General features: G+C 33.4%; 1 protein-coding gene across 1 annotated transcript; it reads left to right on the top strand.

The window, feature by feature from the left end:
- Window positions 1–10,108: 10,108 nt before the first annotated feature.
- On the top strand, window positions 10,109–16,274 carry LOC145626577 (uncharacterized). The gene is made up of 3 exons (XM_081679031.1): window positions 10,109–10,400; window positions 12,391–13,143; window positions 13,559–16,274. The coding sequence occupies exons 1-3, from the start codon at window positions 10,398–10,400 to the stop codon at window positions 15,485–15,487; spliced, it is 2,685 nt and encodes an 894-aa protein (XP_081535157.1). The 5' UTR covers window positions 10,109–10,397; the 3' UTR covers window positions 15,488–16,274.
- The last annotated feature ends 456 nt before the right edge of the window (window positions 16,275–16,730 follow it).

Genomic DNA, 16,730 nt, shown 5'->3' with positions numbered 1-16,730 from the left:
AATATTTTTTGTAAAATTAGCCATTTTGGTAAAAGATCCCCGGTTTATTTAAGTATGCAAATATCAATTTTTGGAAGAGTAATTATAGAGAAGACCAAGTTATAATAGAACAAATTTTTAATGTTCTTTATTTTATTCATACGAAGTAGCTTTGATCAATGGTCAAGAAGCTTTCCGGAAGCTAAGATAACCATCAAAAATCCCAAAATTCTATTTTTGAAAAGACCATGGAAAAGTCATGAAGAAAACTGGAAATAAAGCACACCAAGTCATCTAGGATTAGGAGGGTTTTTTTTTTTTTTTTTTTTTTTTTTTTTTTTGGTATAAAACACATTTTTTGGTCCATGATATTATGGACCAACAAATTATAGTTACACTACTCAAAAATAAAATAAAAAATAAACAAAAACAAATTAATTTTTTTTTGACACAAAAACAAATTTTAATTACAAATCACAAAATAAAATTTATATCAACTATAAATAATCATCCTATAGAAGAACATGTTATGTCGTACATGCTATTTTTTCATATAGTAAATTGGTAGGTTAATTCTTGGAACATTGCACGGTATATATTACTCGGATTTAAATTAAGACACAATGAGAGTGAGGGATAGCTCAAGTGGTCAGAGCTTCCCTCTCGATTCCAAGAGATCTTGGGATCGATTCTCACCCCCGCCCTTGTGGCTCTCTAAACACCAAAAAAAAAAAATTAAGACACAATGCATGCATTTCATATCTTTCTATTGAACTTATTTAAAATCAAAAGTGAAAGCTAATGAAGCAATCTATATATAATTAAAAGTCATGGGAAGAATTGTAAATCATGCCACGTCGTCTAATCGTTATATGTATTTAAAATATGTAACACAAAAATACATAGCAACATGTGTTTACCTTGGATAAATTTTTAATGGTAGATAAAAATTCCTTTAACAAATAAAACAAACTAATATGAATTATAAAATTTAGATTACTGCAAATTTACTAATGAATTTTAATAATGTTCAATAATATTTAAAAAATAATTTTTTTTTTTAAATTATAAAACCACCAATAGATTTCACTTTAATTTATTATAATTTTTTATATACAAAAAATGACCGAGGCATCGCCCGGGCCTAAAACTAGTTTGATGTTATTCTTACGTAGGTTAATTGGGTGAATAAAGCGAGGAATCAATCTGGGAGAGAGGAGCGGGAAGGAGGAGGGGGGCAGCATGTGTGAGCTATGAACAATGAAGTCTCAGCTTCATTCCAAATTAATTGACACGTATACTTTATCTCGCATGTTTGTTAGAGCTTAAGTCCGATCGTAAAAAGCGTAAGTAACTCTAATTATTAATAAATTATAATATAAAAGTTAATAATTTGAAATTACACATTGAGAGAGACTTAAGAAGATCTAAGATACATATGTTAACTTAAGAAGAGAAGTTCAGTTCAACTCCTAATTTCCCTCTCTATAAAATATTCATTTCAGTTCAGTTTAGTTCAGTTCAGTTGAGTTCAGTCTATGAGAGCAGGCCCTTAGTAAAAATTGTTAGTAAAAGTCAGAACATGTCATGTCAACCAATTTGGAATGGAGGAAATATAAGTTATACATGGAATGTAATCATCTAAACTAAAATATAACCGATTTCACTTTACTTGAGGATCAAATTAATTAAGAGGGTGTAAAATAATGTGACTACTGACACGATAGTCGCGTGTCACATCTTTAATTTGTATACTAAATTGATCCAATAACAAAGGTGAAAGGAATCAATTTGATGTTACTAACTTCATAGATTGGGTGAATAATATGGATACATGCATTTTGAGCAAGGGCGAAGTGTAACACCCCAATAATTCTCCCTTTTTTAAACCACTTACTTTAAATAAAAATAGAGGAGAACCATTGGCATGTTACCGCCACGTGTTAAAATGTTAAGGCTTTATCAAAGTATTGCAGCGGAAATCCAACTTAAATTTTAAAATAATGTAATTTAGAAAACCAATAAGTCAAAGCTTACAAATTGGAACCATAAAGACCCTTATTTAAAAACCAATAATCAAAATCCCAAAACATAATTAGAATAGTAAAACATAAATAAGTTTAACACAAAGAACGAATACTCTCAATCACACCAATCCCTTGACAATGCGTATGTCAAATCCCCGAACTTCACATCATCAAGCTAACCTGTGCAATACTGCTCCCCAATAATACAAGTGTAATAATTGGATCATCACAGGGTCATTGAAAGGCGAAGGCCATGACCAAAAGAAAACACACAAAAGCACGCAATCAGCAAAGCTGAGTACATACAAGCTACAACGCACAAAACCTAGCATGCTCAACTAATTAAAGTAAATAAACATACAACACGAATTCATTAATCTAGACTCCACACTTAAACAATTCAATCGACTCAACATACTTGCTAATCAATTCCAAACACTTGACTCTTTATATTTAATTTAATTTGGAGTAAGCAATAGACGAGGTTGTCCAATCCACCAAATCATTTTGGTCTCAAATGACCATTTAAAATAAAAGTTTAGCGCGATGCAAGAATGGGCGCGACTCCATCCTCACAAAGTTAGTCTAGGATCCCATCTAACTTTCATTATAAAATAAAAATGTAAATACCAAAAAAGAAGAGGACATGTTGATCAAACAAGCCTCGAAAAGCCACAGGCTACCACCGTGTACCCCAACCCATAATTGTCAATACTCCAGAAGTGCACGTTTTCCAGAGTTTTATTGCTCATCCATGTTTCACTTTACGTGATTACAATTTTATTAATAGCCGACTCAATTAAATAGACCATACATAAAAATCATACATCAATTTAATTTTAATCTTATTTAGGACAATGGTGATCACATCACAAGTTGACCTTTAATTTCATTAAACTTCCAAATTATTCAAAATTGTTGAACATAGTCAACCCACCTAGCCATTTCGGCTTAATCCACCTTTACTCAACATACTAACAAGTGATGATTGAGTAATAAATAAATAAATAATAACCTTGTGGAATAATTAATAAATTCATTCCACTTAAACCATTAAATTCCAATCCTTTAATAATCCAAATGTGGTTAACAAACCAATCCAATAAGATATGTTTGTATCAACATTCCATACAAACAATTAATCCAATATAATTCAACATGTTTGCATCCATAATTCCATACAAACATAATCAATTCACCAAAACATATCTCATAAACATAAGCACATGAATTAAATCAATGTGTAACCAAACAATTTCCATCCAAGTGTTCCCTAATCATGAAACTAAGTTCTTTCCTTTTGGTACCTAAACATGATACTACTTATAACGAAGTAGACATGTACGTACCTCGTGTAAACAATTCGGTTGGCCACTTAAAAACTAGAAATCACCTTCAATAAACCCCTCTCCTAAACCAAACAATAACATCTCAATCAATACTCAATCAATCAAATTTACAGCAACACTAACTTACTTTAAAACCTTCAAAATCCAAATCAAACAACACTTTAAAACCCTCTGATATGTCTATTTTATATAGTATTTTACCCCCGTCCCTTGGTCGTAATTAGTAGTGTTTTTGGCTCTTTAGAGCCACTTTTATTACTAATCGGTGTTTTCCAGTGTTTTCGTAGTTTTGGTTGAGTTTTGCAGGGAATTGCACCTTTGGAGCATTTTCCCGGGATTTTTATGAAGCAACTACGAGCATTGGAGGAACACGACCACTTTTGGAGCCCAAGACCGGTGAGAGCCGGTGATTAAGGGCTCGGTAATCGGGATACCGAGGTTTGGACCGAGTATTCAAGACCCGAAGAGGAGATCCGGATTGGGCCGAGGAGTCGAGCTCAATCGGAATTCCAAAGCCTCGAGGAGCCACAAGGGCCCGATCGGGCAAGCTTAGCTCGATCGGGCAAGATGCGCAGCAAGCCAAGGATGTGTGGCCCAAGGCGCGCCCGATCGTGCGAGGCTTAGCACGATCGGGCGGTGCTGCTGAGAAGAGTGTGCTAGCAAAAAGGCGGGCCCGATTGGGCGGCCCTTCGCCCGATCGGGCGCGTGTTTCTGGAAAGGCTCTTTTGACGAGCAATTAGTTTCTAATTAGGAGTTTTTTTAGTTAGGTTTTAAGTACGTTTTTTGAGGTTGATTAATTGGACTTATCTTCTCTCTTAGACTTTCTCTTTCTACTTAGTTTTCTCTCTCTTAATCTCTCTCTAAACTTTTGTTCTTAATTCTTTCCTTAATTCCAGATTTATTTTGGTAATGATTTCTCTTCCCTTAATCTTAGTTATTTATTTTATTCCTTTCATCATGATTTATTTTATTACTTTGATTAGTTTAGTTTTTAATATGTGTGAGTAGTTTAATTTCTAGGGTTTATGGGAATCTAATAAATAATATGAAGGGGTAAATTATTGTTGTTGATTATCAATGCTAGATTAATTTCCTATTGATTGATTTAATGCTCTGTGTCTAGATTAGGCCTATCTTTTATGCATGAGTTTGGCAATATTGATTCAAGAATCGAGAGATGAGAATTAATGTTTAGGTCTAGTTTCAATAGGCAAGTTAATTTATAAATGGTTAAGTCAAGATTCGAGAGATGAGATTTAATACCGGTAAATTAATTGTGTGATTGTAATATGTAGCAAGAGCCCTTTACAATCTGGTTAATTGATGCATTGATGATTAACTATTATTGATTATTGGTATTGCATGATAATTTCTTATTGGATTGTTTTAATGTTTTACAATTGCGGCTTGTAAAAGTATAGCAATATTAAATTGATGAATCGAGCAGATGTTAATTTGATATTAAAGGCTAATTTCAATAAGAACTTAGATTTAGTAAATTGCGAGAGCCTGTTAGATCTATGTTGATTAATAAATTGCGAGAGCCTGTTAATCATGTTATTTATGCAATGTCAATGATTGGTTACTATGTTTTACCCTGGAGTATTATTTATTGGTGCACCTATGCCCTAGATCCTTTTATATATTGTTTTCTCCCTCTTCCTATTCTCAACTTTAGTAGTTTAGTTTCTTACTTAATTATAAATATTGGTTACTTAAATAATTTAGATTATATTAATTAATTAGGAGTAAAAAGACTTGTTTCCCTGTGGAGATCGACCCTACTTCCCTATCTACTTTAGTTAGAGGACTTAGGTATTTACTTTTGATTAGGGGATACGACTTTACCCTGTCACCCTCCCTTTAGTTAAAATTAAAGGCTTATATATAGTTCTTTAAATTTTCTTCATAAAAACCTTAAAATACATCATTATACATGAAATTACAGCAAGTTTAAAGTTTAATAAAAATCTTAAAATTATTTAAAAACCTCTAATAATCTCCCTTTTTAATGGGTGATTAAACCCTCTTTATAAAACATTAAAAGTAGTACTTAGGAACTATTTCCAGCACTTAAAACTTCAATAAAAAAATATATTTATTCTTAATTAACTTTAAACATAATTAATTTTATTAATCAAACTCAAGGATAATATTTTAAGTATAAAAAACTTCGTTAAAATAAAAAACTGCCCGAAAATCATATTTAAAGGCTGAATTTGGCCACGAGAGGGTGGTGCTCACTACCAAAGGTAGTAAGTCTTTCTTAAAACGTTGTTTCCACATGGAAAACACTACTTTTTTGTCAAAATCGGATGAGTTCAGAACCTGATCGGGATTAAAACGGGATTAATATTAATGAACGAAAATCTTAAAACTAAAACACGAATTTAAGTGTTCAAAACAATCTGGAATTAAGTTAAACTAATTAGTACTTATAATCACCAAAATTTCAAAACATCATTACTATAAAAGCCCTAAATCAATTGTTCATAAAAACCCTAAAATCATGATTTTCAATAATTAAAAACCCTAGGTTATAAAATTTACAAAATCTGAAAATTATGACACTTATAAAATCTGAAATTATAAAGTTTAATCATCAAAATACAATTTGATACTAATTAAATTAATTTCAAACAATAAAATCAAAACCCATAATCAATAATTATAATTACACAAATTAATAAAACAAAGGAGAAAGAAAATAAGACTAACCTTTTGTGTGGGGAAATTTTTTGGGGATTCATGGAGTATTTATAGGAGAGAATTGTAGGGTAAATGAGAAGATTGGGCCTCGTAAAAATAATGGGTCGATTACAAATGGGTTAGGCTTGTGTGATTGGACATAAATTGTAGAATAAAGGTGCATAAAATAATTTGTTCAAATAAATTTCGACCCAGATTAATAATTTGAAACTTTTGAAATTAAATTATGAAAAATAACAAATAAATATTATAAATAAAATAAATTTTCATTTATAAAATATTTAAAAAATACGGGGGATTACACGAAGCTACATGGGGGGCGGGTGGAGGCCCGGCCCCCCATGGCCCAATTTCGTGGTTTATTATTTTAACTTTGGCCCCTATAAATATTTAGAATAAATAATATTTCTGTTACTTATTTTCATATATTAAAGGCTTGCCATAGTGGTTTGAATCTCATTTATTGGTGTTTAATAAGGTCCTAGGATCAAGCCTCCTAACTAACAAGACTAGTTTTTTTTTTTTTTTTTTTTTTTTTTTTTTTTTTTTTTTTTTTCCTTTTCTTTTTCAAATTACCGAGGGCTTCGTCATTGTTTATTTGTTTCACTACTCAATCAATAATTTTATTTTATTTTCTTAATTTTTTAAAATAATTTGTAAAATTCTTCTTTATGTTAATTGCTAAGGTTTAAGGATTAAATACTAGGATTAGTTTACTCATTACTAAACTTTTTTAGATGATCCATTTAATTTTTTCACCCTTATTCACCTAAGCTACTTTGTTTGTCATTTCCTATTTATATATAAGATACATTATAATTAAAAATTATCTTATTATATTCATCTGAATTTATTAATACTTCGTATGTTATTTTTTTTTTTTGGTAATGTTTATACTTAATTAGATATACTGATAGCTAAAAAAATATATTATGAAGCTTGTCTTAATAAATCTAGGCATATATGCAAGAAGAATAGAGGAAGTTGTTTGTATATCATTAAGATTGATATGTATGTTATTATTTTGATAATTGTGATATGTAGGATATCTCATACAAAATAATCTAACAAATTCTTCGTATATATTTTAGTAGAATGCATGGTTTAAAAACAGATTGAATGAATTTTTTTTCCGTACAATTAGAGTATCCAACCATGTTCACATTAATTTTATTTTATTTTATTTTTATTAAAGTGTTAGTCGGCCCCTAAAGTTTTAAAATCCTGGCTTCGCCCCTGATTTTGAGTAGGAGGGAAGAAGAGGGGGGGGGGGAGAACATACATAGGGGTATTTGTGTGAATTGTGAACCAATTCATAGAGTGTATGTAACGTTACAATTACTGTAAATGAAATAAGGTAATGAACTCCATTTTTAATTAGTTGACATGCTTCTTTCATTACGTACAGTTGTTAACATTCTAATTGAATTGTAAATAACTCTAACTATTAATGAGTAAAATTTATAAAGTAATATTTTGAAATTATATATTGAGAGGAACTTAACAAGCTCTCAAATGAATATGTTTTCTCTTAATAATAAACCACAAAAGATGCTATAGTTAAAATAGTGTGAGTGAAAATTGACAAATTAAAAGTAAAATTAAAACATTTCAACCAATTTGGATAGAAGAAAATATAAATTATATATGGAATGTAATCTTCGATCCAAAAGAAAAGGTAATTGCTCTTACTTTGCTTTAGGATCAGGTTGATCAAGAGAGGTGCTAGATAATGTGACTTCTAACATATTGCTTGCACATCACAACAATCAAATATCAAAAGTTAAAGGAATTAATTTGATTTTACTAACTGCATAGGCTGGATGAATATCGTGGAGTACAATGTGGGAGGGAGGGGTATGGGAGGAGAAAGGGAGAGCCAACGTGTGAATTGTGAACCAACATAGAATGTAAGGGTGTAACATTACAATTAAAATTAATACAACAAGGTAATGAGTTCCATTCCAAATTAGTTGACATGTTTCTGTAATCATGCACGTTTACTAATATTTAAATTCAAGCATAGATAACTCTAATTATTAATAAGTAAAAATTATAAAGCTTATATCTTTAGAAATTGTACATTAATAAGAACTTAACAAAATCCCACATGAATATATACCTTCTTTTTTTTTTTTTTTTTTTTTTTTTTTTTTTTTTTTTTCTTATCAATATATCACAAAAGGCTTGCTAATGTAGAGTTATTTAAAAGTAATACTCCATAAAAGTCCAAACGTGTCAACAATTAAAAATAGAAGCTAGAATTATTATAATGTATATTATTATATGTATAATAATATATTATTATATATAGAATTGAGATCATGTGAGAACCAAGGTAACTAATAGGAACTAGGAACCAATCTCAGCCTTTAATCGTGCTCTATTCGATGGTTCACATCTCACCCGTTTTCATTAATGATATTTTTGTAATTTTGCGAAATTTTAAACTTTTTTTTTTTTTTTTTTTTCCAATCCTTTAAATTTTAAGGCAATTTCATTTATTTATGATTTATTTCATTTACTTTTACAAACCTTCCATTTACTTTTTAGAAATGAAACTGAAAATCACTTTATAAAGTTAAAATATTACAAAAAAGCCATTAATGACACGGGAAGCATGTGAGACATTCGATAGATTAACATGATCTAAGGGCCTAGATTAGTTCCCAGTTCTTATTTTAGCATTGGTTTTCACTATAATTTGGTTCATTATATGTAATCGTCTAAAAGAAAAAGGTAACCAATCCAAGTTGAATCGGAGAGATGTTAAATAATGTGATTACTGACACAATGCATGCGCATCTATGTTTTCTGTTTAGTTTATAAAAAATAAAAAGTGAAATTAATTTGATGTACGTTACTAACTACATAGGCTGGGTGAATTACGTGGAGGACAGGGGGAGAAGGAGGGAGGAGTAGTGTGTGAACTGTGAACCAGCATAAAGTGTAACATTTAATTTTCAATAAGTGAAATAGGTCATGAACAATGACTATGATGTCATATAAGAATACATAGTTCAATCCTTAACTAGGACCATAAATATATTTAATTACGTATTATATAGAAATTTTACTCGTAACATGATATACATTAAAATAAATCAGATAAGATTCCACATGGTTATTTTTTTTCCACTATACATTGGTAATAGTTAATGAACCGTCATTATTTTTAAAGTTTGAAATTGAAAAAGGAAAGTAAACAATCCTTTGTGAGATGGAGAATACACTAGAAAAAAAGAGTATATGTATGATGAATCTAAGAGAGTGAATTAATTGTGGCACAAAATGCCAAATAGTTTCTATAAAATTTTAAAAAATTGAATCCCCTTATCCTACTTTAATCGATCACATTTAAAGTTAGAGGTCATTTAAAACTAATTTGCTTAAATGACCATAATCATCTTTATGATTTGTTCAATTGTTGAATACAAGTATCTGATTGTGATACTACACATCAAATCCTATCATAGACTCATAATTTGAGAGTTGTAAATTAACTTTTTTTTTTTTTTTTCTTTTGGGGAAATTTTAAATTAGAAATGTAGCCTGATATAGTGAGAATGACTGATTGGGAGTGTTAATCACTGCCAATTAAGAGAGGGAGATTTATAATTTCTTTCTATGGGTTATGAATTTGCAACAATGTAATGCTTGTTATTGATACAATAATCTGTTAATTTTCTTTCTGTTTTTTACTATGTTGCAACATATTTTTAACCCTTGGTTTACCAAATTAACTAAAACCAAAAAGCCTTCAAGAGTTCAAGCCCATTGTATTTAAAATTCTACTTATCTCCTAACTTTTTAACCAAAAGTCCATAATATCCCTATAATATCCCTATATGACAATTGGTTGGCCATAATATTATTAACAAGAACGAAAAAATTGACAAGTATGCTACAAGTTTTATACTACGTATTTCGTATTTATATAACCATATATCTTAATTTAAAGCCGATTAGACCCTGACATATTTAGATTCGAGCTGAGTGAGGCCTCAACTAGACGAAAGCTCTCCCAACAAATACGGTTACGACTATAACTTTGTCATATCATATCTCAAAAACTACCCAAAAACACACATAAAACTATTTAAATACCCCATCTCACTCTCTTTAAATACATCAATTTAAAAAAAAATAAAATAAATTCATAAACACAATACATCTCTCAATCTCTCCCCTCTCTCTTTCTCTCTCCTCTTATACAAAGTTGAGAGAAGAGGAAGACTTTGGCTCCCTTATTCTTCTTCGACCCACCCCTTCAAAAATATTTTGTAAACTCCCCATCTCAAACAAACAAAAGCTTACAACTCTCGAACTGTTAATGGTAAACTCTTTTACCCTTTTCTTTGTAGTTTTTGCTTTCTGGGTACTCTTTATTTATAAGGTGTTGTTTGGTTTGGTATATTGTTTTTTTTGCCTACAAGAAAGTTTAAGAATATTAATCAAAGTTTTTTATTCCAAAAAAATAAAAATCCAAAATACCCATTTGTTCAAATTTGGTTCTTCACGTTTTTTATGATGTTGTTAATCTTGTTTTATAATTTGGTATAGTCAATGCAAATGTTTATACTCAAATGTATATTTTTGGTTGTGAAAAGTGTTAATGTAAGTGTTATTTGTAACTTTTTCTCGGGTATTTTTTGTTTAATGATATTATGTGGTTAAAAAAAACTTGGATCACGTATTATTTTTACATATTTTGTTTGAAATTCTAGGATTATTTGTTGGGTATGTGGTGTTGTTTTGTTAATTTTGTGCTATTATTTTGCTTGTTTTTTGTGCTGCTTTTGCAAGTTAAATTTGTATGAGTTTGTTGGTGACTAATTTTATGGTGTGAACATGTTTTATTGTTATGTTTGTTTTACGTGTTTAGGTGGTTTTTCTGCAAATTTTTGGAGAAATAATGGATCTAAAAATGTTGGGTTTTTGTATATTTTGGTTGGTGATATCGAAGTGTTTAATGGGTTTTGGTTGAATTTGGTTTCTGGGTTTACATGTAGGTGTTGTTAATTTGTTATAAATGGTTTCTGCTGTCAAATTTCTGCTTGTTACAGCAGAGAAATTCTCTGTTCGTGTGTGTTACTATAGAGAATGGTTGGGAGGTGGAGGTGGAGGTGGAGAGAGAAAGTTTGGAACTTCTCGACTTGTTGTCGAGTTGTCGTCCCGAGGTTTACCATTCTGGACTGTAAGGACGGGGTTTGATTGATATTCAGATTTGATATAGCAGAAAATAGAGAATTTTGTGGTGACAATTAGGTTTTTGCTACATGATTTCCCCATCCTGAAAGTTCAATGTCAAGAAATCACGAATGTGTTGAATGTATTTTATTTTTTTATTTTTCTGTGTGTTGATTTGGTCATATTTTTTAAGAATTTTCTGAATGTGTCTTATGTTGGTTCTTCAGTATAGCTTGTTGAGTTCTAGGAATGTATCCTCACGACTTCAGACTGGTAGAAACATATGTTGATCAGATGTCAGAACAGAATGGTTCATGATGTGAATTGTTACTATATACTTCGTATATGTGTATGCATTTAGGTGCTGAACCTGATCATATTATATCAGTTTTGTTATGCATAAATCATTTGAGATAAAGGAAGCGGCATGACTATTGAAGTGACATTGAGTTCGTAAAAGGCCTGCATATAGGTGTGGATCTGTTTTTCAGAAATTGATAGGTTAAAGGAGTCCCATTTGTATTTCGTTGAAACCTAAGCTTCTAACTGTCACGATATAATAGTTATATCTCAATGCTGGTATTGTGAGTTGGGTAAAAGAGCTGGAGCAATATACATTATAACCTTCATTTAGTACCCAAGCCGTGTGTAATGTACTTATAGAAGTGTCAAGATCTTCATGCACTCTGCTCTTCCATAGTTTTTGGTTGATTTGCAACCATTTGTTATTAGCAAATTGGTCTGTATACAGCTGTTTCTTACAGTGAATTTGGTCCATTTCTTGCAAGTATTGTGCTATTACTATAATTGAGCTGAAACTGACTGCTCTTTGTTCAATCTTAAGAACATGTATCTTTGATTGAATGCCTGAAGACTGAAACTATGGAATCTCTGCATCTGATAAATGAATTTGGTTAGCCTATGAATTTCTGCATCAAATTATTGAATTGAGTATTCAAAATAGACTGTACTTGTATTTTGAATTTTTTTTCTTGGATATCGGTGTACAGCATATTGAGAAAAATTGTTCCAATGATTTTTTTTACTGATTACCACTCACATGTTGCCTCCCCTCCCCACATTTTGTTTTGCCTTTTGCGATATTCATGTGGTAACCTTCCCAACTCCTGCTGTAGATGGACCAAAGTCACCTGGATCAAGTGGGCAAAAGCTCGCCTGAAACGCTTTCAGATTCATCCCTTTCTCCAGATTCACCTGATTCAAATGACATATTTGGAGAACCATTGGTGCATCCACGAGTTGGTGATGAGTACCAGGTGGAAATCCCATCTTTACAAAACAAGTCTGAACTTCGTCAGCTGATGAAAAATCCAGCTGAATCAAAAGGCAGTACTGATTCTTCACATTCTTTTCTAATGGGACTCCCCTTACCAGTGATGTGGATCTGTAATCAGGCTTATATAATCAAGGATAGGATGGAATGCCCTAATGATCCTCATGCAATTTACACAAATGGATTTTTGGAGTCTAAAAAGAATGTGGGAATTAGCCAGATTTCTTCAGTAACAGAAGAGCCAAATGTCAAAGTTGAGGTTCCGAAACAAACATACTGGCTTGTCCCTGGTCAATCAAGTGCTTTGTGGAGTGAGTTTGAAGCTGATAGCTTCCTTCTTGGGTTGTATTTATTTGGAAAGAATCTTCTCCAAGTGATGAGGTTCATGGAGAGCAAGGGTATGGGACAAATTTTGGCGTACTATTATGGAAGGTTTTATGGGTCTGGAGGATATCGTAGATGGTCAGAGTGTCGAAAGATGAGGAACAAGAAGTGTGTACTTGGACATAGATTTTTCACAGGATACAGGCAGCATGAACTCTTTGCTCGTTTAGCCCCTCGTCTCTCTGAAGAATCCAAAACTAATCTGTTGGAGGTACTCCACTAGTTTACTGCTATTTTTTTTACTTGAAAGTACAAGGAGTATAGTTGCATGGAGTCTTTATCCTATTTGTCTGTTTCATCTCTGGAGGAAGGCAGTAATCCAGAACAAAAAGAGAAAGATACAGAAAGCAAAAGACATCAGAATATGATGTGATTCAGCCTGAGAGTAGAAAAGATCACATCACCTCCTTTTTATTATTTTATGCATCTCAGTTTCTCAACATTTATTAGCTTCACTGAACATCTCATTTTAGCATTTGTTATAGCCAAACTATTAAGATCATGCAATACCTCTTTAACTTGTAAAACTATAATGATGGATTTGTAGACACTGATTGGTTACATGTTTGTTCTTTTTTTCTTTTATCTTGCTGCTCTTAACAAAAATCCATATGAACTATTTTCAGGTTTCTAGGGCATTTGCCGAGGGAAGGACGACCTTAGATGAATATGTTTTCTCACTCAAAGCCTTGGTTGGAATCCATGGTTTAGTAGAAGCTGTTGGAATTGGGAAGGGAAAGGAGGATCTAACGACATTTATCTTGGATGGTTCAAAAAATAGCCAAATACTCACTAATCGACCTGAAATTCCTTCTGGCAAGGCCTGTTCTTCTCTAACCTGTGCTGAGATAGTAAAGTATCTGACAGGAGACTTCCGTCTTAGCAAAGCTCGATCTAATGATCTCTTCTGGGAAGCTGTTTGGCCTCGTTTGTTAGCAAGGGGTTGGCACTCTGAGCAGCCTAGGGGTGATGGTTATGCTAGCACAAAGAACGGTTTGGTTTTTCTTATACCCGGGATTAAGAAGTTTTCACGAAGGAAGCTTTCAAAGGGAGATCACTACTTTGATTCCATCAGTGATGTTTTAGCAAAAGTTGCCAGTGATCCAGAGCTTCTTGAGCTGGAAACTGATGAAATTAAACCTAGCAGCTCCAAGATAGAAGAAAATGGGTGGTCCATTGCAGTGAAATCAGATGATGATCAAGATTCTTCTGACCATGAGCGTCACTGTTACCTCAAGCCTCGAGTCTCCTCAGAAATTTCAAATCTTTTCAAGTTCACTGTAGTTGACACCAGTCTGGCTCATGAAGATAACCCATCTAAGGTGAGGGAACTGAGGAGTTTACCTCATGAAGCTAAAAGATCTTCCAGAAAATCTGATTTGAAATCGGAGGTTAATACTGATACGATGAGAAATAGTCTTCAAAGCCCGGCTCTTCACGCTCATTTAAAAGAATCAAAGAGTGTTGCTGGTGGAAGCGAACAAGGCAGCATTAACTTAGAACCTCTGAAAAAGCCAGCTGATGCCAATCTACCAACAGACCACAAGTCGAGAACCATTAAACATCAATTCAGCCGTCGTTTAAAATCAGGCCCCTCAAGCTGCTCTGTCACAAAAAAACGGAAATTAGCTTCTTGTGTTGAGGCGGATCTGACTTGTGTTTTGAGCTTGCCAGCTAAAAAGAAAAAAAAGGCTGCTGCTTCTAGAGTTGTGATGACAAATGATGATGCCGTTCCTTCTGGTGTGAATCAGTTTGACAATTTGCAAGTAGTATCTATGGAACAATCAGCTGCAAGACATCCCAATGAAAATGTTCTCCAGGATCAGGACCAAAGCTACCGTGTTAGTTCCGATGTTTCCCAGGAAAATGAAACAAACCCTATTAATCAGACAGTTATTGACTTAAACTTGCCTCAGGTTTCTTCTGAACCTGAGTGTGATGACAAAGTAAAGCAGCACGAAGGAGAAAATATTCCCTCATCCAGTTCTTCTGCTGTGGGGATTCCCTCATCCAGTTCTTCTGCTGTGCGGTTCCCCTCACCCAGCTCTTCTGCTGTGGGGATTCCCTCATCCAGCTCTTTTGCTGTGCAGATTCCCTCATCCAACTGTTCTGCTGTGCAGATTCCCTCATCCAGCTCTTCTGCTGTGCAGATTCCCTCATCCAGTTCTGCTGTGGGGCCTGTTAACAAGGTTGGAGACTCATTAGACCAACAACCAAGAAGGCAAAGCACTAGGAATCGTCCACTAACAACAAAAGCCCTTGAAGCTCTTGAAATTGGGTTCTTGAGCCCAGTAAGGCATAGTCGAAAGCGCTCTTCGTCTACTACATTAGATCAAAAGTCAAAGCGTACTCGTCAACCACGCAGCAAAAGCTCCATGTACCCCCCCGCTATGGATTTTGAGGTCAGGGCATCAACTGATGAAAATTGTAATGGGAATTCAGGTGTTCTGACCAATGCTACCCCGACTGAGAAGACAGCCATGACTCGTGAATTGTTAGGGCTTCCAGAAACTTCCTTTCCACCTGCAGCCTCGTCAAAGGAGATGTTTACATAGTAGAGCTCTTATGTTACTTTGACGAGTTTTGATCCTATTTTAAAGTCCACCTCTCAGCAAGCAGGGTTTGCTGATACCTGCTGTAGAATTCATTGGAAGTGTTAGAAGTGTAATTTCTGGTGCTCACATGAAGTCATATGGCCAAGCATGCCTTAATTCACAGCTGATTGATTATGACTGATAAACATTGCTGATACTGTATATACAGCACAAAAAGCAAGGAAAGTCATAGGCAGAAATTAGAGCAGTCAGTCTTGAGTTTGCAGATCACAGCAGAGAAGGGAAGTTGAAAGTTAAGCCGGAATTTTTAGCTCTGAATTCAAAGCAAGCAATTGTTCATTGCTCTTGGTTCTCCAAAATGTCATCCATTCACTGGCATTGTTCATAATAGCATGTCTCAACACAGGTAAAAGGCCCGAAAGAGTTCTTTTATTCCTGCTGATTGACAATTCCTTTTATACCAGTCTCTTACAGTTAATAAATGTAATATTTTTGTTACAAATTTTCGTAGTTTTTTTTTTTTTTTTTTTTTTCCGACAATGTTGGTTTAGGATTCTGTCTAAATATAATTGATTAAAGTTCCCAATTACCTTCCAGCTGTGAATAATTCACAGCTTCATGTTCATATTGCATATCAGTCATTTACTCTGTAGGAATTTTGCTTGTAGCTTGTGACTGATGTTTCGTCTTTTGGCTCCTGATTGTGTAAATTACGGTGCTCTCAGAGGTCAAGAATTATTTTTTGATCATTTTTAAGCTCCCTTTGTCTGTTGTAGTCGCTGGTAGTAAGGAGCATCCAACTATCCAAGTCCTGAATGCTGATAGAGTTGCTGAATTTTGGGGGAACTCTGTGTTGTCATGGTTGTGTCGTGCCTTGATCGTGCAATAGTTTTGGAATCAAATCTTACTGGAGTGGTACGGGGTTGGGGTGGTTGTGGGTTTAAGATCTAAGACATAGCATCGTTGTATTCATGGCATCGTTAAAAATCTCTGTTAAGCTACTCAACTTTTGTTGGTTAATGTAGTGAGTTTGTGGGTTCAAGATCTAGGACATAGCACAAAACATTTGCTTACTAATCGATAAAATGTGGCATGAATATGTTATGTAAGTGATATTGGGGCCTTGGGGGGGGGGGGGGGGGGAGGGGGGGGGGGGGAGGGGGGGGGGGGGGTGGAATGGGAGTGGGCACATTACATTTGTGTGTGGGATGGAAATTGTATGGTCCAAATGAATTAAATAAAT

The sequence above is a fragment of the Chenopodium album genome, chromosome 4 (assembly GCF_948465745.1).
Source record: "Chenopodium album chromosome 4, dcCheAlbu1.1, whole genome shotgun sequence".
Classification (NCBI taxonomy): Eukaryota; Viridiplantae; Streptophyta; class Magnoliopsida; order Caryophyllales; family Amaranthaceae; genus Chenopodium; species Chenopodium album.
This window is presented reverse-complemented; position numbering and strand designations above follow the sequence as displayed.

Bases quoted from the DNA above. Each gene is read 5' to 3' on its own strand.
- LOC145626577 (XM_081679031.1), top strand. The intron at 13,144-13,558 runs GTACTCCACTAG...AACTATTTTCAG, and splicing joins CCAAAACTAATCTGTTGGAG to GTTTCTAGGGCATTTGCCGA.